The following is a 23,129-nucleotide window of genomic DNA, read 5'->3' on the forward strand; positions in this document are numbered from 1 at the left end:
ATTTTATACAGCAATTAGTAGAAATGCCTCCCTTGAGAGCTGTGTGACTGGGGGCATTTTCTGTCTGAGGGGGCAGCAGAAATGCAGACCTCTTCTAGATGAATGGCGGGGGTGGCGGGAGGATCATGAAGTCCCCAGGAAGAGGTGAAGGACTTGAGCGCTGCTAACCTGACCTCTAACTGAATACCTAAGAAAACGCAGGGTCATTTCAGAAAATAGGAAAGATAAGTTTGAAAACATGAGAAGCCTCCAGACTTTCTGCATGTGACTGATCTTTTTTCTAATCTCTTTAAACTTCTTTCCACCTATTGCCTTAATAACAGGTGCTTCCTCTTAGGGTCCCCCCAAATTATTTACCTTGAGCTCCCTAATGAAAGAAATTACTTTGCATTAATTTGTCATAAAGGGAGAAGTGCTAGAAATACCAAGGCATTGATAATTTCGTGGAGTGGCAATGAATGTCAGTCACAATTTCCTCTCCCCGCTGCCCGGGGCTGTGCCTTCATAGCAGGTGACAGACGGCAAGATGTGAACAAGCTTTCTAATCCCGTATAAATCACACCGGGCTCCCTTTACCTAACAACAGAACCGTGTTTGTTTGCTCTTTTGTAAAATGGACTACTTCAGTGAACATTCTACGTAGTTCTTATAATTCTGTGACCTTGGACACTGGCTTTTTTTTTAGACACAGCTCTTCACACCTGCCGGTGTGGACACAAGTTTGTACAGACTGTTGTCGCACACCCTGGCTCAAAGTCAAAAGAGAATTTTAATTACTCATCAAGCTGCCAAATTCTACTAATTGCCCTTGTCAGCATATTTCATTAATTGCTGAAAAGTAAATGATTTACATACTTTGTTTGGACCACGTCACCTACACATATTCAAGGCCTCGGATTATTTATCTTGCAAGGAGAGAAGGGGCCTCTTCACAGATGCAGCTCACATTAGCAAAACTGAACTTTGAGTTTCAGACCTTGCCCTTCCTTAAAACTGCTGACAGATTTCTAGACCAGACTGCTTGATATTTATTGGCTTCTTGGTCTTGCTGTTTAAACACGCCCATCACCCTTTCTTTCTTAGGCCCTGTAAGCAAAGCTGGAGTCACGTCTTGGGAAAAGACAATTGACTACCTTAAGTTTGTCATTCTGAGTCTGCGTAGTGCACGTAGAAAGTAGTTGTTATTGACATGTTTAGGCCACGTGAGTGACATGCAGCAAGCCTTCCCCCAGCAACCTGTGGGCTGATCCTGAGCTGTACCTTGAGGTACACAGGTGACCCGGAAGTCCCCACTCAGCCCTCTTTTCTGATTCCTGTCTCTTATGTAGCCCAGTGGGGATTCTTCAAAATCCAGCCAACTCTGAACCGTGGCCCGCCTTCTTGGCCGGGCAGGCTCTCTCCTGGAACCATAGTCTACTGCCTTATGGCTTCAGCCTGCTCTGTCTCCTAAGTATAAGTGTTCCAAGGTGCAGTGCAGCAAGGGCAGTCGCTGTTGGCCTCTGAGAGTGGAGGTGGCTGTGTTGGGGTGTGTGCACCCCACTTCTACCCTGCCCCTAGTGGCAGTTCATTTCCTCTCTGTTGCCGATGCTGTCTGGGGCCCGCTAGTTGCTATTTCCTTGCCTCTGCTCCCCTTCCTGCTAGCCTTCTAACTACCTTTTACTCTCGGCTCCAACTCTTTCAATGATGAGGCTTTTTCTGTTCCACGTCACTGCAAAGGCAAGGTCCAGCATGCGGTCACTTATAACTGCCTCTCCTGATCTCACGCACAGTGTGAGAGCCAAAGGTAAGCCCCGAATGTTGCCAGATTATGGTGAACAAATAAAAAAAGACTCTCCAACAGCAACTCACAAATGCATGCGATGTTTTAACCTCTAGACAGACTGCCAGAATTTCTTTTCTAATTCCTATTTATAGTGATAACCTTTTTCTTTTTGTGATTCTTTTTTTAAAAAGAATAGTGTAGTACCTTGAAGCGACTACAGTTCTAACTCGTTGTCACCATCTCTGTTTGACCAGCTCCCATTCCTTTGCAATTATTGTATTTAGTTGTGCACTAGTGTCAATAAAATTGACATTTGTGAAGCAATTTCTGGCCTTTTTCTCCGGGGTTTTCTGGGTCTGGTGGTGTTTCGGGTGATGGGGTCTTCTTCTAACACAAGACTTCATTTTAATGAGGTATATTATAAATGTGAGGATTTAGAAGCAGAGGGCTTTTTTAAATGTGAGCTTACCAAACCTGCCTTTTCCTCACATTTTCTACTCTTGTCATCCAAGGATCCTTGCACTGACCGGTGGTCCGTGGGCAGGACACCTGCCTTTGTCACTCTCCAGGTACAGTGGTTCCTCCTCCACTGTGGTGGTGCCGGTGACTGGCCAAGCTGGCACCGCGGGCAGGGGCTGGTGGTGGTTTCTCCAGGGTTCCTTTCACTGGGATCAAACTCACCGCCCTTACTTCATCAACTCCATTCTGGTTAGGTGGTTGTATCTTGCGATCCCAGAATGCACATGTATGATGCCAGAGGGTGAGAACAGATGACAGGGAAATGGGGGTGTTCCCAGAAAACCCCCTTCACCTTTCCCCCGGAGACCTTTAGTGTACCAAGTAGCAGCGAGCCTGAAACTGTAGACTAATTGAGAAAGCGCTGGCTGTCTTTTCGTACCATGGTAGTAGACAGGACTGCAGGTTACTTTAACTTTGCTTACCCATACGAGCTCTAGCAAATCTGCTTTAGAAGTACCCATGTAAGTGTTAGGCAAAAACACTCAGGTTAGGTTAGAAGCATAGTCTGAAACATCCCACGTAGCTTCAGTGGGTTGAGATACGGATATTTGCAAAAGTCTATTGGCAAAGAGCATCCTGCACACATCATCTCGTGTGGCTGACTCATAGCGGGTAACATACACATTTTCATATTACTTACTATGGTATCCTTTCACGAGGACTCATTGGTGTCCTTCACTTTGGACTCATAAAGGGAAATTGTGGTAATATAATGACCTCTGCTTTTGCATGTTGAAGTGATCGCATATGCCTGTAATGTGATGCTAGTGTTTCTGTCCCAAACAGTGAGAGACATGGAATGACATCACCAGGTATAACAAGCTTGCTTCTGTTCTTTGTAGAATGGGGAGTTAGTTGCTTGACCTTTCTGTTAGCTGTGACCATTGTTATGGGACGTAGTGTGTCCTAAGTACACCAGTCGCATAGATGCCTGTTAGTTTAGTTCTATTTTCTAATCATTTTCCCATGTCTCATTGTGACATAGACACTGTGTCTTTCTCGAGTAATTCTTAGAAATAAGCACTAGTGGGGAGATGAATTTCCTATTTTGGGATACACTATGCTTTTAAGCTATTTTAATTGCTATCTAAGCAGAGTTCTCTGTCTTATAATTAATTACAGAATGAAGCCTCCATTGAATTATTCATACTTTGGTATCTTTATTAAGGCAGCTTTGACTTAGGAAAAAAACTAGAAAATAATGAATCGCTTTCAGTTTGCCATGGGGGGTAGTCAAAGTTCTTACAATTTGTAAAAGGTGAAAGTAGTGAATAGAAATCAGGTCCCAGAAAAAATTACTTTTTTTTTTTTCTTTAAAACCTCTCATCCCCAAACAGGCTCCCTGACTGGTAGCCCTCACCTTTCAGAGCTGTCCGTGAACTCGCAGGGAGGAGCGGCCCCTGCCAACGTGACCTTGTCTCCCAACCTCAGCCCTGACACCAAGCAGGCTTCTCCCTTGATCAGCCCACTGCTGAATGACCAGGCCTGCCCCAGGACGGACGATGAGGACGAGGGCCGGAGAAAGGTACAGGACCAAGGGCTCAGGTGTGCGTGTGGTTCTGTGTGCACGTGTGTTTGTGTGTATGATTTTTTAAAATTGTAGTAAAATTAGGTCAGGTGTAGTACCTCACACCTGTAATCCCAGCACTTGGGGAGGCTGAGGTGGGTGGATCATGAGGTCAAGAAATCGAGACCATCCTGGACAACATGTGAAACCCCATCTCTACTAAAAATACAAAAATTAGTCAGGGGTAGTGGCACACGCCTGTAGTTCCAGCTACTTGGGAGGCTGAGGCAGAAGAGCTTGAACCGGGGGGCAGAGGTTGCAGTGAGGTGAGATTGCTCCACTGCGCTCCAGCCTGGGTGACAGAGCAAGACTATGTCTCAAAAAAAAAAAATTGTAGTAAAATGTACATAAGAGCAAAGGCACCATGTTAGCCATTTTCAAGTGTGTAGCTTGGTGGCATTAAGTACATTCACGTTGTCATGCCACGGTCCCTACCATCCATCTCCAGAACTTATTTTCCCAAACAAGCTACATCCGTTCATCACTAACTCTTACTTCCCCCTCCTGCCAGCCCCTGGCCCCCCATCCCACTTTCTGTCTCTATGAACTTGCTTATTCTAGGGAACTCACATAAACAGAAGCATCCAGTATTTGTCCTTTTGTGACTGGCTTATTTCACTTTACATAATGTCCTCGTGGATCATCCTTGTGTAGCTCAGGTCAGAACTACCTGCCATTTGAGGGCTGAGTGATGTCCTGTTGTGTATATAAACCACACTTTGTTATCCATTCCTCGGTTACTGGACACTCCTGTGGTTCCCACCTTTTGGCTGCTATGAACATGAGTGTCCAGGTATTTGAGTCTCTGCTTTGAATCCTGTCATTGTATACCCAGCAATGGAGTCAGGTGGACTCCTATGAGAAGTGGGTAAAGTCGCAGACAACAGGAGACCCCCTTGTACTTGTTGTTTAAAGAGAAAGTAAAGCTGGAAGGCTGGCCTGCTCCGTGGTGAGGGTGGCTGCCCACCTGACAGCCACCAAGGGAGTTCAGGCCCATGATGCCACCAGCTGACCTCACCACTGTCCCTTCAGATCCAGCTCATGTGTTCCCACAGTGTAACTTCTGTGTCATGAACGCCAGCACCACAGCAGACATAGGACGAGACAGTACCTTTCTATGTATTTCTTTTCCATTTTTCTAATCTCCTAAAAGGAAGTCCTTTGGCTGATGGTAATTTTTACCTGGAAGGAAACCTTCCTAGACTATATTCTTACCCTGGAACTCTGTCATCTTAGCCTAGCTCCTCCTAACACAGAAAGAAGAGGAATTCTTATTTATTCTGTTAACACAAAAAGGAGACACCAAGGAGAATAAGTAAGAATTTTATTTCTCGTTGATCCCAGTTAGTAATATGTCACTTTAAGCAGGACATTCTCCGAGACTTATACTCAAAAATGATTGTTGTGCCTTGTTTCTTTTGATGGATTTCGCAGAGATTCCCAACCGATAAAGCGTACTTCATAGCTAAAGAGGTGTCTACCACCGAGCGGACGTATCTGAAGGATCTTGAAGTCATCACTTCGGTATGTGCAGTACTTCCCCAAAGCATTCAGTTACATAATTCACCTCAGTTAATACTCAGCGGGCCAGGAGAAGCTGGAGCTAATTAAATGCTGGATTCCCTGACTTCAGTTGACTGGACTGTGGTCCTAGTGTATAGAAATTAAATGCTCATAGTCCATTTAGTTGGGACTATATGTGAAAACATTTTTCATAATGGTGACTTTCAAGTGCAAAAGAAGGAAGTTCCTAAGGTAGAGAAAATTAAAAGGAAACGTTTTACTGTCTGTGTGCACCAGTCCAGAACATTTCGTGTTTTGCCAAGTATAACTGCTGATTTTTGTTCATGGGAGACCTCAGAGGTGAAAAGGAGATTCATTTTATCTTTGATAATAAATTGAGCTATGTCAGCAAAATCTGCCAGAAGACTGCCTTTTATTATTTTAATCAGTCCTGCTCAGTCTTGGAAACAAGTTCAGAGCATTGCAGATGTCTTCCTGACCCCCGGATTCCGGGAAGGAATTAGCCAGTGGGAGGGAATTGGGATCACTGAGTTTCTGTTGCTCTGGGCTGTGGATTGCATTAGGCCCTTGACAGGTGCTCAGTACGCGTCATGAACCCAGCTCACCTCAGCAACACGAGTGGCTTTGTGTGAAGGCCGTGGCTTTATTCCTGGGTTTGGCCACATTCATGCCCAGCGATTTTATTTTTTACTTTTTATTTTTTAAGACGGAGTTCCGCTCTTGTTGCCCAGTCTGGAGTGCAATGGCAAGATCTTGGCTCACCACAGCCTCCACCTCTGGGTTCAAGTGATTCTCTCCTGCCTCAGCCTCCTGAATAGCTGGGTCTACAGGCATGTGCCACCACACCCAGCTAGTTTTGTATTTAAGTAGAGATGGGGTTTCTCCATGTTGGTCAGGCTGGTCTCGAACTCCCGACCTCAGGTGATCCACCTGCCTTGGCTTTCCAAAGTTCTGGGATTACAGGCATGAGCCACCACACCCAGCCAATGCCCAGCAATTTAACAAAGGAACAGAGCTGGAAGTTCTTAAAGGAATGAAGCATAGCCTATTCAGTGGTCACACATTAGTGGTTCCCTAGTGAATCGGCCAGAATGGAGGTTTTGATTCAAGTAGTTACCCATTTAAGAGATTTCTCCTGGCTTAAATTATCAATGGGTAGCAAATTTCAGAAAGCTGTTAATACTGAGATGGGCACTTCTCACCCCGTCTAAGGAAAGAAAGGGGAAGCAGGAAGGCCTGGGCAGCCCCGTGTTCCTGAAATGCCAAGAAGCTGGGAGGGAAGCCCTGGGTCCTCCTGGTGCGTCTGGCCGCAGCGTGACTTCTGGAGATGTGCAGACACTGGTCATCGGTCTTTGCACCTGTAAGTGCGCTGTCTTCTTTTTTCCAGTGGTTCCAGAGCACAGTGAGCAAAGAGGAGTCCATGCCAGAGGCACTGAAAAGTCTCATATTTCCGAATTTTGAACCTTTGCACAAATTTCATACCAGTTTTCTCAAGGAAATTGAGCAGCGCCTCGCCCTGTGGTGAGTACATCTCTGCGTCACACTACGCTTCTCCCCCTCTCTTTCTCATGTTATTTTTGTGGTGTTCTTGGTAAGCAGCGGGCAGCCACAAGGATGAGAGGCAGGAAACTGGCTTAACACAAGCCAAACTTCGGATGGTTTTCAGTTAAGTCCCGCATCGTTTAGATCTCATCTGCAGTTTCTATCCATCCTTCAAGATGGATATTTTTCCTCTTAACGATGAGTATATGGTTATCACAAAATACAGACAGCCATTACTTCTGGAGGATGGCAGGGTTTATAGAGTAGGGACTTAGGAAGGCTGTGACGGGTGCTGGTCACATTTTACTGGTGCTGGCCTTAGAGTCATTTACGAAGTACATATGTGCCTCTGCAGCTTTCTGAATTTCTACAGTGTTTAAAAAGTGCTTTGAAGAGCAGATCTACGAAGCGTGTGCATACGCACGCGCGCGCACACACGTACCTTACCTTGAGTTATCATAAGAATCTGTTTTAATTCATGAAATGCCATTTGAACAAAGCCATCAATGGATAATGAAAGTAATAGAAATGCTCTCAGCGTCCATCAGTAGCAGATTGGTTAAGCATAACATTTAATCTCCCCATTAAATACCAAGTGAAACAGAGGTGTGAGAGAAGAGGGAGGCACAAAAAACAAACCAGGAAAAGCTTCGGGGACTGTCACATGCAGAATCTGCCACACCTTTATCTAAAAGAGAAGGTTTTGTAGAAAATTCCTATGGCAGTTTTTAAAAGACAGTTACCTGTAGACAGACACGTGGGGAGTTGATTGTCTACTAAACATGCGTTTGAAAAATTCTAGGAGAAGATAGCAAAAGGTTGTTGGCAGGAACAGAGGCCGTTATGTGCTGGCTCCTCACTAGTGGTGAGGATTTGGTTTGGAGTGGCCTCGGGGCCCTCAGTGACCGTAGGCCTGAAGGAGGCCTGTGTCAGGTTGTCTTGCCTCAGGTGATCCCAGGCTGTGGCATTAAAGTGTCAGTTTAATAGCTAAGCAAAGCTGCTTGCTCTGTGTGTTGTGAAGCCAGTTTGCCGGGGCCAGCCGGGGCTCTCTCATCTCCCTCAGTGATGTCCGACCTTATACACTTTTTATATGTGGAGGATGATTCATGTGCAGTCCTCCTTCCCTTGAGAGAAGGAGGTGGCAGGCGTCGCTACGGGGCCACAGCAGGGAGAGCACCGCCGGAAATGGGGAAATAATAGGTACAACGTCATCCTCACTGGAAATGGGAAAAACTGAAAATGCCACGTTAGCAAGAGTCTTGGTATTATGAATACAAGAGAAATGCCACTTTCCAAAATTAAAAATAAAACTTGGCCAGGCACAGTGGCTCATGCCTGTAATCCCAGCACTTTGGGAGGCTGAGGCCTCACTTCAGGTCAGGAGTTTAAGAGCAGCCTGGGGAACGTAGCAAGACCCCATCTCTACAGAATAATACTTACTTGATTAGCCTGGCCTAGTGACGCCAACCTCTCCAGCTACTGGAGAGGCTGAGGCGGGAGAATTACTGCAGCCCAGAAGTTGAAGGCTGAAGCCTGCAGTGAGCTATGATTGCACCAGTGTGCTCCAGCTTGGGTGACAGAACAAGACCCTGTCTCTAAAATAAAAATAAAGATTCTGCCGGATGCAACTTGACCTTCCCGAGCCTGACCTCGAACCTTTCGCGTGTGTTCTGCCCTGTGTCTCATGATTATTCATACAAAGCTCAATGATGCTGTCATGATGGGGCAAAGACCTTCACTCTGGAGAACCCATTGGGCGGTTTGTTCTCTGGCCAGCGAGACGTGTGTTAACATTGCCGTAGGCAAATCTTCTGGAGGCTCAGGATATGTTGAGCTGGCATCACTATAGCAGTCTCAGTGCATGTGGCAGTTGATATAAATAAGGTTGAAAGGCCACACACAGGAAATGTCATCAGTGTGCAGTGCCCTGAAAGCCCATCCTGGCGGCTTTGGCCGGCTCCTACATCGGAGGGCGTCACTGGAGAGGAATGCAGAGAGCCGTCTAATACGACTCATTTTAGGAGTAAATGCCATGACCATAGAGCTTTACCTTATCTGTGAAAAAGTATTTATTGAGTTGCTTAAAAAGCAGTGGATATAATTTCATTCACAGAGGGTTTTCAGTAGAGTATCTTTCTAAGATCCATAATTTAATCCATGTTTTAGAGAAATATACCAGAAGTATGTAAAGGACTCAGAGTTAGAGAGAAAGAGGACAGTCAGCGAGCAGCTCCATCCATGGGACCTGCAGTAGCCTCGGAACAGTAAACCCAAACCAAATACCCAACACTGCCCAGGGATCCATGAAAGGGCTGCAGGGAAGTTCCGCTAATCAGTTACTCAAGAACACGATGAGGAGGACCTGGTGCAGCAGGAGGTCCAAGGGAAGAAGGCTGTGCGTGAGTTTAGTCTGAGCCAACGGACCAGCCCGGAGAGAAACCAGTGTCTCTCTAGATCTGTACCTCTCAACATCTCAACATCGGCTACTCATCAAAATCACCTCATAGCCGGGTGTGTTGGCACATGCCTGTAATCCCAGCTACTCAGGAGGATGAGGCAGAAGAATCACTTGAACTCGGGAAATAGAGGTTGCGGTGAGCGGAGATCGTGCCATTTGCACTCCAGCCTGGGCAAGAGTGAAACTCCGTCTCAAAAAAAAAAAAAAAAATCAGCTCTAGCAAACCCCTAGCCTCATTATATCAAAATCTCTGAGTAGACCCAAAGTATTGGTAGGTTCTAAACTTCCCAGGTGATTCCAAAGTGTAGCCAAGGTCAAGAACATGTGCCCTAAAATGCCTCATGAAAAAGAGCCCAGAGCCTGGAAGAGGCTGGCCCCTTCAAAATTCAGGGCTCAGCACTCTTGCAGAACACAGCACCAGCTCAGCCTTCTCGTGTGAAAGGGGCTGAGAATGCGTTCCATTAAAACAAAATGATCGAGGGAACGAGGCATTCAGCCTGGATGAGAAAAGGCTTTAGTAAGTGCGGCGGCTCCCATCGCATACCTGCAGGCTGGTCATGTGGAAAAGGGCATAAGTATCTTAGTGGTACCAGATGACAAAATGGAAACAGTGGAGTCAGTTTCCAAAGAAGCACAATGTCTTAACACAGGGAAAGGTTCCCTAAGCCTAAGTGCAGGTGGCGGTGAGAGTTTGCCTAGTGAGGTCATGAGCTCCTTCACCTCAGGGGTTCTCCAGCGGAGACTGACTGTCATGTCCAGATGGGATTTATCTGTGGAGTAAAACCCCAACCTGGCAGGGCCTCAGGGTCACTGGGCTTGGGAACTGGAGGGGACTTTGAAAAATGCAGATTGCCAGGCCCTCTCCAGCTCTCTTGGATCAGAACTTTAGGAGTGAGACTCGGGAACCTGTGTTTTTTAAGGACTTCCGGGATGATCATGCAGCATGACCTGACCCTGACCCTGCAGTGCCTCTGACAGTCCTAACATTCTATGATTCCTGGTTTGCATGTCATAGACTAGTTATAACTCTTGTTTCTTTAGACTACAAGCAATGCATGAAGGCATACACGAATGAACGAAGTGGGTAGGTGAGTGTGTGTCAGGCTTTGCGCATGGAGGACTTGTACTCTCAAAGGAGGAGGCAGGCACATAGGGCACAAAGGGCCAGGTCCTCTGACAGGTATGGGTGTCACATCCGGGTGGGCATGGAGCGTCACTGCCAGTTCTGTCCCGGAGGACGCACATGGGCCATCATTGCCTGTGCAGAACAGGCAACCCCCGGGCTAAATATATTCACTGAGAACAACGGATCACAGAGAAGTTTGTTAGGAAAGGATTCATGCTGGGCTACTGACTGTGCCTGTGTGTGTGTGTTCGTTGCCTGTATATGTACCTCTACTTTTCCTCACATTGCTGTGATACAGGAAGCATGAGTTGGCTCCTGTCAATTGGGATGGGTAAGATCGAATTCGAGGTCACACCCCCGCTGTGGGGCTGCGTTCAACTATAGGTGTGGGCCTTGTGGAGCCGCATTTCCTCCTGGCAAAACATGGATGCCATCTCCCATGCAGGGCTGATCTGCAGATGGCACAGTGTCTAGAAAGGGCTCAGTGTACTGCATAGCACAGAAAGCAGAGAAGCTGATCTGTTTAAAAAGAAAAGTAATAAACTTCTTATTTGAAAATAATTCCAGAGAAAAGTTGCAAGGCTGTAGTGTTTCTGTGTGGTCCGCACCTGTCCTCTTCCCGATCACATCTTAGGTTGCCATGGGAGAGCCATCAAAACTGAGAAAACAGCGTTGTTCCGTTACATTAACTGAACTCCAGATTTTATTCCATGATAACATCTTCAGTGATTATCATTAGTGGAAAGACATCTAGAGTATCATATGCTCCCAGAATTTGGTACATAGTGGTCTAGTGACTGGGACTGCAATATGCTTCCATCAACAGTGGGGAAATTACAGGGCAAGTTTTCCGGAATGATTAGGCTGAAACTCATTCAGCAAACACACCTGCCCTTGTCTAAATGTCACCTTCTCCTGAGTAAACACACCTGAGAAGGAGATGGATGCCCCAGGCCTGCTTCGTGCTGGCAAAGCCCACGCTGCCTGCTTTCTTCAAAAACAAAGAACTGGTTTGGTGAGTTCTGATAACTTCAGGAGTCATTTTCTTTGTGAAAGCAGGCACAGTTTACTCAGCTGTTCAAATGCATTCAGAGAAAGCCACTTATAACCTCTGGCATGCAGTCAGGACTCCCAAGTGCCAGCCCCGAGGTGACTGGCAGAGGCTGAGTGCACGGTGGCCAGCTGGGTCCCCAAGACGGGTGGCAGGCCTGCTTTGCTGCAGAGTGCCTTGGTAGATTCTGCAGGGTCCAAAATTCTGCTGATGAGCCAACCGGGAGCTTGGAGACAGTGAGCAGTCAGTTGTCAAAGAGCCCCTTGGAGTCGGCTATAGGGTGTACAGTTTTCATGGAGGATCAGCTGCATGCTTTAGGAGAAACTTTGGCCAGAATCCTGACTGAATGTTGAGATCTCACTGGGCGCCCAGGGCTCTGCAGGACAACAGGGAAGGAAGGGGGAGGCCGCCTGGAGTTTTGAACATGATGGTCATGAAAATGGGAGGGAAATCAAAGAAGCCAGGAAGAAAGAAGCATGCAAGTCTGATAAGGGAAAGTGAGCTTGCTTTGGGAACAGTAATTTTGAGGGTCCCCTAATATTGTGCTCCAGACAGTTAGAAATGTGGGTCCCAGGCTTCAGAAAGAAACAAGGCAGAAAAGTATAGGTTTGGAAGTTATCCACAAGAAGTATCAGATCTTCAAGGAAGAGAACATCGAGAGGAAGAGAGCTGAGGGTAGAATCTTCTCGACTATACCTTTATGGCAGCTTGCTTTCCATAAACATAGATCATGGCAGCATAAGAACCAGCAAAGGAAACCGAAGAGGCCACCAGGAGTTTGAAAAAAAACAAAAATTGAACACATAGGAGTTGGAGGGTCCAAAAGACAGTGGGTCTTGGAGACTGGCAGCCAAGGAGGGCAAGGATGGTTTGAGGAAGGTAGTTCCTGGTGTACAGGAGCAGGGGTGAGAGATGTGACAAGGGCATCCTAAAGGATGCGAGGTCCCTCCAGAGCAGAGAGGAGGCTGTTTCAGGGATGGGACACTTTCGGAAGCTGCTGTCAGCGGGGAGCAGCATTGTGTTGCTCTGACACCAGATGGCTGAATGATGACTGAGCAGGTCAGAAAATTGTTTCCCTGACCAGAAAAGTGGAGCATCTTTATAGAAGCACCAGTGAGGCTTCATAGAACAAAATGAATTAAATACTCTTCTTATTCTCCCAGCTCTCTGAAGCTTCAAGTGTTTGTCCTAGGTATCATTAAAAGAAAAATCATGGCTGGGCATGGTGGCTGACGCCTGTAATCACAGCACTTTGTGAGACCGGGGCCAGTGGATCCCGAGGTCAGGCGTTCGAGACCAGTCTGACCAATATAGTGAAACCCTGTCTCTACTAAAAATAAAAACTAGCTGGGCGTGGTGGTATGTGCCTATAGTCCCAGCTACTTGGCAGGCTGAGGCAGAAGAATTGCTTGAACTGGGAGGCAGAGGTTGCAGTGAGCCAAGATTGCAGCATTCATTGCACTCCAGCCTGGGCGACAGAATGAGACTCCGTCTCAAAAAAACAAAAAAGCAAAAAAATCATATAAGCGTTTCTCAAAAAACTAAGCACATTAATTACAATAGAATCAGGCAGTTCCGCTCCTCAGCACGTGCCCAGAAGAACTGAAAGCGGGAACTCTAGCAGACGCTCATACATCTGTGTTCATAACAGCTTTATCCATAGTCGCCAAAAGGAAGAGGCAGAGCTTCCTTTTGGCTACTATATCGAGTGTCCATTGACACCATTCCTTAGGCACTCATATGACGGAGTATCCTTTTATTCATTTGTATTAGTTTTTTGGGGACAAAGTCTCGCTCTGTTGCCCAGGTTGGAATGTAGTGGTATCATCATACATCACTGCAGCCTTGAACTTCTGGCTTCAAGTGATCCTCCTGCCTCAGCCTTTCAAAGTGCTGGGATTATAGGCATGAGCCACCACACTTGGCCCTGTTTCCTTTTTAAGCATGAGTAAAATTGCATGTTCTGTTTTCTCTGTTTTTTTAAACGGAGTCTGCCTACATTGCCTAGGAAGGAGTGCAGCCACACGATCTCAGCTCAGCTCACTACAACCTCCACCTCCTGGGTTCAAGGGATTCTCCTGCCTCAGTCTCCCAAGTAGCTGGGATTACAGACAGGTGTGCACCGCCATGCCTGGCTAATTTTTAGTAGAGAAGGGGTTTTGCCATGTTGGCCAGGCTGATCTTGAACTCCTAACCTCAAGTGATCCACCCACCTTGGCCTCCCAAAGTGTTGGGATTATAGGTGTTGAGCCACTGCACTCAGCCAAATTCCATGTTCTTAAGCATAGCTAGGAGCTAGTTTTTCTTGGATTTTCTGCCTTATTCCTGACTATGTGGCCCACAGTGCTTTGAGAGCAAGCTGTTTCCCTGAGGAAAATGAAACAGCTTCGCCAACTGCCAGAATTCCAAATGGGTTTCTACTAGAAGACACGGGAGAAGGCACTTTCTGGGTCACTTGAGGAATGCACGTCTCTTCTCTTCTAGTGCATTTTAATATGTGCCCTGTTGACAACAGGAATGACGCTGGGGCTCACTTGGGTGCTGTCAAACCTGCCCATGACTGGGTTGTCACTTTTGATCCTCTTACTCAACTTGACCTGGTGGTAAACCTCAAGAAGGCAAGAAAGAAGCCATAGCTTTGAGCATGCTAGAATGTAATTGACGGACTTGAGGGTGGCTAAGAGTGGGAGGGCGTCTGTCTTCTGTGCTTCCTGCAGCTGCCAAGGGCGCAGTGCCCCCAGCCCATTGAAGAGGTCTCTTGTACAAATGTCGTCTTGACAAGTGGGCATGTGAATTAATGCTAAGATTAATGGGACTGTAATGAAAAATCCACATATATCACATGTGGCTGATACATATGTCATATATGATATATTAGGATGGGTGCAGTGGCTCACGCCTATAATCCCAGCACTCTGGGAGGCCAAGGCGGGTGGATCACCTGAGGTCAGGAGTTTGAGACCAGCCTGGCCAACATGGTGAAACAGCATCTCTACTAAAAATATAAAAATTAGTTGGGCATGGTGGCAGGTACCTATAATCCCAGCTACTTGGGAGGTAGAGGCAGGAGAAACACTTGAACCCAGGAGGCAGAGGTTGCAGTGAGCCAAGATGGCCCCACTGCCCTCCAGTATGGGTGACAGAGCGATATATATACATTCTGTTACTCTGGCTAATTTGTTTGCTCTTGGAATGCAGCCGCCCTCCCCGCCCCATATATTAATGTAGGATCCGTCTGTTCCCACTTACTCCTTTCACACTATGCTTTTCACGTACACAGACACAGAAACATACACAGTTTCGTATTTTTTTCCATTTGGAATCATGGAGACTGCAGGGAATAGTGAGGGCGAGGATGCGATGTTGGTGTTGCGAGTGAAGATTAAGAGGCTTCAAAAGAAAGATGAATTTTCGGGGTTAAGCGCGCATTGAGAGAGAGCCGGGGACAAAAACCAGCCCTCGAGCTCGAAGCTGCGCCGTTGGCTTGTGTGCTCTGAGGAGAGGAGGGGAGAGCTGGGTGAGGAGTAGGCACGCTTGGGTTTACGTTGGCACTTGGGATGTGCAGCGTGCCAGTCACTGCCTGCTTTCCCCAGTGAGGGAATCGCCCTGGGCCCTTCGCCACAGCCTGGCCAAATGTTACTGCTTTCCAGAAAACACGCCCTCTGGGAGGGAGCCTGCGCGCCCTGTGGCTTGTGATGCTTCCGAGGAGAGTTGGGAGATTTTATTGCCGCCAAGGTCAGCAGCACAGTGTGAACTGTTTCTCTGACGTCCTAAATAGGTTTTATGTTGACCCTGTATTGGGGAGGTGAATGGGAGGGCAGAGTAGCGATTTATCCTGGCTGGCTTTGCCCCCCTGCAACGACAGCCTGCAAAAGTGTTTCCCGGCAGTCAGAGGCAGAACTCATGGTACAGGTGTCCTTCTGCCTCCTCTTAGGGGGATGATGGGCAGAACACTAGCAGCCCACCCTTGGAGACAGCCTTGCTGTTGGTCAGCGGCCCATTCACAGAGAAATGGTCATTTTCATGTCCTTTTCTTCTTCCTTGCCCTCAGCCGGTCTGCTGCTGAGTGGCTGACCAGCTCACACTGCTGGTCAGTGAATGACATGCTGATAAGAGGTCAGGACCTGAAAATTCACCATGTGTGGGGGTGTGTGTTCAGTCCTTCGCTGAGGTGATGTGTAGTGCCCCTGGGAGTAAGTTAGTCACATCGCTCAGGTCAGAATTGAGCATCCAGGCAGCTTCTTAGCAGACTTTCCATGGTTTTCCTAAGTGAAATTGTCAAAAGAATTTTCGTCTTTGTTGCTGTGTGGTAATTACCCAGGCAACAAATATGTGGCCCTGCCTTGCTGACAGGGACCCCTTTCTTGTGAGGGTAACATCCGGAGGACGTCGTGGAAGAGTTATAATCACTTTTTCACGTTCTTGATAATACAGTGACCTTTTAGCTGTTCATAATAAAAGGAACACTTTGGCTTTATAGATGTGGAGGCCGTGACATGTAGAGGAAGTAAAACCATGAGGATATTTCTAGATGGGCAGCAGGAATTTGGATTTTGGCCCTAGTCCCTGGGGCTATGTCCTGTGTATTTGGACCCAAGCAGGGCTGGGACTTGCTGTGGGAGCTGGGGTGGGGACAGGATGGGATGAGAAAGACAGATGCACCTGTACTGTTTGCAGTGACTTCAAAGGCCCCAGCCTGTACTCACGTAGAGCTGAGCCCCTTTACATTTGGGGAACTGCGTCTTCCCAGCTGCACAGGGGTCTGATGTTACCAACCCAGAGCCATCTCTACCGAGAAAGATGCTGGGGACTCAGAGAGATATGGATGTGGGAAGGACGCTTCTTTCAAATTTGGAGTTTTAACATCAGTAGATAATACATAGTTGGCAAAAGAACAGAGAAAGTGAAATAGATGACATTTGGCTCCACGCTCATTCCCCACCACCCTCGCCCAGCATCCTCTTCCCAGCACTTCATTTTCTCTTGGGTATGGGTGTGTCTATGAGAGAGGAGGTTGCTTGTTACTGAGGGAAGCCAGAAATCCTCTGCGTTTCTTCCCCCGCAATCCAGACTCTCACCATGGTATCGAAATGATGTCATTTGAACTCAAGTCTGTTACGTCTATGTGTTCTCAAATGGCAGATCCATTCAAAAATTCTGGGGCCAATTATTTAAGTTCCAGATAACGAGGCCAGGCACTGTGGCTTATACCTGTAATCCCAGCACTTTGGGAGGCTGAGGAGGATCACTTGAATCCAGGAGTTCAAGGCCGGCTTGGACAAAATAGTGAGACCCCATCTTTTTTTTTTTTTTTTTTTTTTGAGATGGAGTCTCGCTCTTTCACCCAGGCTGGAGCGCAGTGGCACCATCTTGGCTCACTATAACCTCTGCCTCCCGGGTTCCAGTGATTCTCCTGCCTCAGCCTCCCAAGTAGCTGGGATTATAGGCACATCCCACCCATGCTAATGTTTCTATTTTTTAGTAGAGACAGAGTTTCTACCAAGTTGGTCAGGCTGGTCTCAATCTCTTGACCTCATGATCCACCCGCCTCGGCCTCCCAAAGTGCTGGAATTACAGGCGTGAGCCACTGTGCCTGGCCCCCATCTTTACAAAAACAAAAAAATTAGCTGGCATGTTGGTACACAGCTCTGGTGGCTACTCACAAGGCTGAGGCGAGAGGATCGCTTGAGCCCAGGAGTTTAAGGCTGCAGCGAACTCTGATGATGCCATCATACTCCACCCTGGGTGACAAAGCAAGACCCCATATCTTTAAAAACAATTAAAAGGGAGGGAGAGAATTTGGTGTTGGAAACAAGATTCTAAACTCTGGGGCGTCTTGTGTTTGAGATACGAGATGTGGGGTCATTCGCATGGTGCGCTTCGTATGGTCTAAGACACACAGTACCTGGGTCAGCCATGGTTTGGCATCATGAACTGAAACCACGGCAGATAGAGGGGCTTGTATGGGAAGAAGCAGAGGCCGGAAGAGAAGACCACCGCAGGATTTCCAAAACACACACACAGCTTGGGAGCAGCCTGAAGAGGTGGCCACGAGAGTTAAAGGGTTGGCCTGACGAGCAATGAGGGATTCTGGAGAGGAAATCATAGCAGAGGAGCCTGGAGGGCCACGACGTGGGGCCGACCAGCCCCGAGAGCCCGAATGTACAAGGAGGGGAGATAGGCTCTGGTGGTTGAGGTTAATGGCCATCTTCTCCGAGCCTTTTCAGGGGAGCGGAGGGGACAGATTTGTATTTTAATTAGCAGAGAAGCAGTGGCAATTAAGGCAGCTAAGAGAATGCAAAGGACTGAGGATGCTGTGCTGGTGGAAGGGAACAGACCAGGCTGAAGACCACCAGCACACAGGGCAGCAGCGAAGGCCCAGGAGGGAGCTGGGGAGCCTGGGGTTGCTCTCTTTCAGTTTAAAGAAGCTTTAGTTACCTAAAAGGTTTGGGTGCACTCAGTCACCCCATGATATAATTTTCACTGTCTGCTTAGCTGGAAGCAACAGAATAAATAATACTGTTGATTGCCCGGAATGTGAAGCCAGGAGCAACGTGTTTCTACTTACCATGACTCTCCTACCTCCTGGGTTTGCTTAATTAAGTGTGTGCATTCTCCTTGCCCTCTTCTGTTCATCAGAAGATCCCTGATGAATCACAGATTGAGTCAATGTCAGGAAGGCTCTGAGTGACTCAGTGGAAGCCATTCTTGCGTTGCTGGAGGGTTCTTAGACCCCACATCCGTGGGGTGTGTATTAGTCAGGGTTCTTTAGAGGGACAGAATTAATAGGATAGATGTATATATCCAGGGTAGTTTATTAAGGAGTACTGACACGTGCACAAGCTGAGGTCCCACAGTAGGCCATTTGCAAGCTGAGGAGCAAGGTAGCCAGTTTGGGTCCCAAAGTTGAAGAACTTGGAGTTCGATGTTCAAGGGCAGGAAGCCTCCAGCACGGGAGAAAGATGTAGGCTAGGAGGCCAGGCCAGTCTAGACTTTCCGCGTTGTCTGCCTGCTTGTATCCTGGCCGCACTGCAACTGGTTTGATGGCGCCCACCAGGTTGAGGGCGTGTCTGCCTTCCCCAGTCCACTGACTCAAATGTTAAGCTCCTTCGGCAACACCCTCACAGACACACCCAGGAGCAATACTTTGCATCCTTCAATCCAGTCAGGTTGGCACTCGATATTAACCATCAGAGGGTGTAGGTAGGTCCCGGGTCCCTCCCGACTTGGCTGTTTTTTTTCGTACTTTGAGGACCTCTCACCTCCTATAGGAAACCTAGTGCCCCGGTTTTTCGCTGTTTTGTTTTTGTTCGTTTCATTCCTCCCTTTCTTGTAAGTTTGCTTCTGGTTTTCCTGGACAGTCGGTTTAAAGATACAGGTTGCTAGTTGAAAACCATGTTTTAATTGTCTCTGGGAAATTCCTTTCTCGTTATGGGAAAGTCAGCAGCTTCACACTGGCACACAGCGAGCTGTGTAGCCTGGGAAACGAGGGCGGGGCTCCTGTGCGAGTCGTACCTGGTGATAACAGATGTCAGACAAGTTGCTGGTTTCTTTCTGCTTCTGTCTCCTTCACTGTACAATGAGGGGTGATAGTGGTACCTGCCTCAGGGGCTTCTCTGAGGACTAAAAGGGCTAATGCCTGTAATTAACTCAGCACGGTGTCTGGTACATGGACAGCACGTGGTAAATACTTGCTACCATTGATGTTGCATTTCTCTCTGCATGGATCAGTGTTACCGCTGAGCCATTGGAAAGGTGAATGTGTACCCCAACCCTCACTGAAAGTGCCCACAGCTTTACTGTCTAGCACCCAACATGTCTGGACGATCACAGTCCTTGCCTCCATGCCCCTCTCTCTTCCTGGGCCACACACCCTACTCTCTTCTGTGGCATTTGCTCACTCCCACCTTCAGGTACCATCTCCTGTACTTTGTAAATTATGCATTTCTCTTCCCAAGGGCTACGGACAGCTATCGGTCTGCTTCAGGCAAGGGCTCTGGGAAGCAGAAACCTGGCTTTGGGGCTGAGTCCCGCTTCCTGCAAGTGTCTAGAATAGAATCTGTTTATATTCAGCAAATGATCTCTGTGCAGACCTAGTGACCCTAAAACCCCCAAATTAATATAAAATCAAACTCCAGTGTGCAGATGGGTAGAACAAAATAATTAAACCAAATTAAAAGAATCAGAAATTAGCTTTGTCTTGTCTCTTTCAAAGCGTCAGTGGAATTCTTTGTAGGATGAGTGGGGTAATTTTCACGTTTCCTTCCAGTGCTAACATTCCGTGACCCTGTAATGGGGTCAGGAGACACCCAGGAGGTGTCCTGGGAGGGGTGATTGGAAAGGAAGCGGTAGGCTGACATCTGTAATCCAGGGCTGGGCGTCTTCCGGTCATGTCACTACTAACGCTTTGCGTTTGCAACCCTTTGCTTTTGCTCTCAGGGAAGGCCGCTCCAATGCCCAGATCAGAGGAGATTACCAAAGAATCGGCGATGTCATGCTGAAGAATATTCAGGGCATGAAGGTGAGCTGGCTCGGGTTTGGGTGGAGCGAGTTCACATGGAAAATAGAGCGAGGCTGCCACGGGTGTGGCTGCAAGCCCTTTCCAGCAGCGCGCATCACCCGACTGGACTGTCCACACCAAGCCTGTCCAACCCGCAGCTGACCATCCGCATAGAGCCCAGGACAGCTTTGAATGCAGCCAACACAAATTCAGAAAGTTTCCTAAAACATTACGAGGTGGATTTTTGTGATTTTGGGGTTTTTGTTTTGGTTTTGTTTTTTTTTTTTTTGAGATGGAGTCTTGCTCTGTCACCAGACTGGAGTGCAGTGGTAGGGTCTTAGCTCACTGCAACCTCTGCCTTCCAGGTTCAAGCGATTCTCCTGCCTCAGCCTCCCAAATAGCTGGGATTACAGTTGCCTGCCACCATGCCTGGCTAATTTTTATATTTTTAGTAGAGATGGGGTTTCACCATGTCAGCCAGGATGGTCTCCGTCTCTTGACTTCATGATCTGCCTGCCTCGGCCTCCCAAAGTGCTGGGATTACACACATTAGCCACTGCACCTGGCTGATATGTCTGTGTGTGTGTGTGTGTATTTTTTTTAACCTCATCAGCTATTAGTATTAGCGTATTTTATGTGGGACCCAAGACAGTTCTTCTTCTTCCGGTGAGGCCAAGGGAAGCCAAAAGATTGGACACCTCTTGTCTAACCTGTGGTACAGCAACGAGACAGCCGTTTAGCAAACCCTTCTTCCAGCCTTTCTGGATAATTTTATTTCGAAGCATGAATGAAAATCCAAGCACTTTAGTGAAAGCATGTTTAGTAGCTTTTTGTTTCAAAAGCTTTGCATTGTACCCCAAGCAGCAAGTGTTTTCTGTGAGCGGCTGATTCAGAACTTCGGGAAAAAGCTGTAGACGTAACATCGTCTGACTGAACGTTTCATTTTCAGCCATTTCTTTTGGTTTCTTCTAATAACCACAACGAAAGTGTTAGATTCAGAGCTTTAAATCAGTGTATGAGGCAACTATAATTTTTGTTTGTTTGTTTGAGACGGAGTTTTGCTCTTACTACCCAGGCTGGAGTGCAGTGGCGGGATCTTAGCTCACTGCAACCTCTACCTCCTGGGTTCAAGCGATTTTCCTGCCTCAGCCTCCCAAGTAGCTGGGACTACAGGTCATGCCCCACCACACCTGGCTAATTTTTGTATTTTTAGTAGAGATGGGGTTTCTGCATGTTGGCCAGGCTGGTCTCAAACTCCTGACCTCAGGTGATCCATCCGCCTCAGCCTCCCAAAGTGCTGGGATTACAGGTGCGAGCCACTGTACCTGGCTGCAAATATGTTTTTAATCATCCAGCATTATCTACAGTGAAGGATGTGAAAGTGAAAGTACATCCAAAGAAGTCAGTAAATGTGAAACCAATGCTCTACCACATTTAAAAATCTGCCCCATCTCATATCTGAACCTTTTTTGTTTTTATTTTAATCTATTAATAACTCCTTTAACATACAATGTTTTTAATTCCCAGTGTGTCTTTTGAATGCACCTGTACTCACATTTTAAAGCAATCTTCCCAAATCTCAACTGCCCAGAACCTGTGTGATAACCTTAATAAATAATAACTGCCCGGAGAGGCTAGCAACCCCCTAAAGAAAGCAGGTGCTCATGCTGCCGCCATGTCAGTCCATCCATCCACCCGTCCGTCCACCCAGTGCTAACTGAGCGCCTACTATACAGGAGACATTCATAGAATGAAGTTATTATTAGGGTTCAGCTTAATTCCCATGAACCTAGTTGAGTAAGTTAGTGTTTAATTTTTTCCCCTTAAAATGGTGTAGCTCAGCCAGGTGTGGTAGCTCATGCCTGTGACCCTAGCATTTGGGAAGGCTGAGGTGGGAGAACTGCTTGAGCCCGCAAGTTTGAGGCCAGCCTGGACAACACAGCAAGACTTTATCTCTACAGAAAATAAAAACATTAGCTAGGAGTGATGGTAAGTGCCAGTAGGTTCCAGCAACCCAGGGGGCTTGGGCCCAGCAGGTCAAGGCCGCAGTGAGCTGTGACCGCGCCACTGCCCTCCAGCCTGGGTGACAGAGCAAGAGCCTGTCTCAAAAATAAATAATAAATAAAGACTTATCTCCTGAGGGAGAGACAAGGGGAGATAGTGGGGGTGGCCCAGGAAGGATAGGATCCAATGCCACTCGAGAGATTTTTTGTCAATCTCTTTCTCTTAACAAAGACGAAGATAACACTGATGGATCCTGAGTTACCGTTTGTTTTCTCCCTGTTCAAACAGCAACCTTTGCAATTTGGGGCAATACCAGAGAGAGGCGGTGGAAGCGACCAGGGTTGCAGAAGCTGTGCACTAATGAAAAGCAAGAATTAGCTCGGCTGTTCCGCAGTGCCAGTATTTGGGATGGCAGCAGCTAAGGCTGAGGCGCAACATTCAGATAGAAAGGATAGCAACATCTTGTCCACTTTCCATGGGAGTTTCTGAAGTTAATATAATTTACTTCAAAGCATGCTTTACAGAAAAACTGAACAGAAAGTAGAGTTATCATATTCTGTCCTCCGCCCCCAAACACACAGTTCCCCCCAATGAGCCTTTTGCATTGATGTTGTCACCTGTGAAAACTGCTGAACCGATATTGACAAGGTTGACCATTTGGGCTCTCTTGGTGGTGCACATTTTATGGGTGTTGACAAATAGATACTGATGGGGATCCACAGAACAGTTTCCTGGCCCTAAAACTCCTCTGGGCTCCACCAGTTCATCCCCTTAGGCACCCCCCGGCAAAGCTCTGGCAACCACTGATCTTTTACCATCCCCACAGTTTCGCCTTTCCAGATGTCATAAGCCAGGGTAAGACAGGATGCAGTCACTGCAGACCGGCTTCATTTGCTTTTCAAAAATGTCCTTTTGCCTCTCTTACGTAACGTGACGCTATTTCTGTTGTTCTCTCCCATCTTTTTCCTCTTTTCACATGCTCCATACTTTTTCTTGGGCTCTTCTGGTTTCTCAGCTTTTCTCCCTGTGTTCCTCAATCTAAGATTGTAACTGCCCAGGAGAGTGCCCTCTTCAAG

At 47.2% G+C, this 23,129-nt stretch overlaps 1 protein-coding gene across 16 annotated transcripts in view; it reads left to right on the plus strand.

Annotated features, from left to right (window-relative positions):
- Positions 1-23,129, plus strand: part of FARP1 (FERM, ARH/RhoGEF and pleckstrin domain protein 1) — a 321,357-nt gene that overhangs the window by 274,542 nt on the left and 23,686 nt on the right. For 11 of the 16 annotated variants that reach the window (XR_013534808.1, XR_013534712.1, XR_013534800.1 and 8 more), the window contains 4 exons: positions 3,619-3,806; positions 5,283-5,372; positions 6,760-6,893; positions 19,989-20,070. Coding sequence is in view for 12 of the 16 variants with exons in the window: in XM_078370486.1 (XP_078226612.1) it covers positions 3,619-3,806; positions 5,283-5,372; positions 6,760-6,893; positions 19,989-20,070 (494 nt within the window). In the remaining 4 variants the exon portion in view is untranslated. The remainder of the gene's footprint in view (positions 1-3,618; positions 3,807-5,282; positions 5,373-6,759; positions 6,894-19,988; positions 20,071-23,129) is intronic. The other 5 variants (XR_013534889.1, XM_078370728.1, XM_035292930.3 and 2 more) reach the window with 1 other exon arrangement.

Source organism: Callithrix jacchus, chromosome 1 (genome assembly GCF_049354715.1).
Source record: "Callithrix jacchus isolate 240 chromosome 1, calJac240_pri, whole genome shotgun sequence".
Lineage (NCBI taxonomy): Eukaryota > Metazoa > Chordata > Mammalia > Primates > Cebidae > Callithrix > Callithrix jacchus.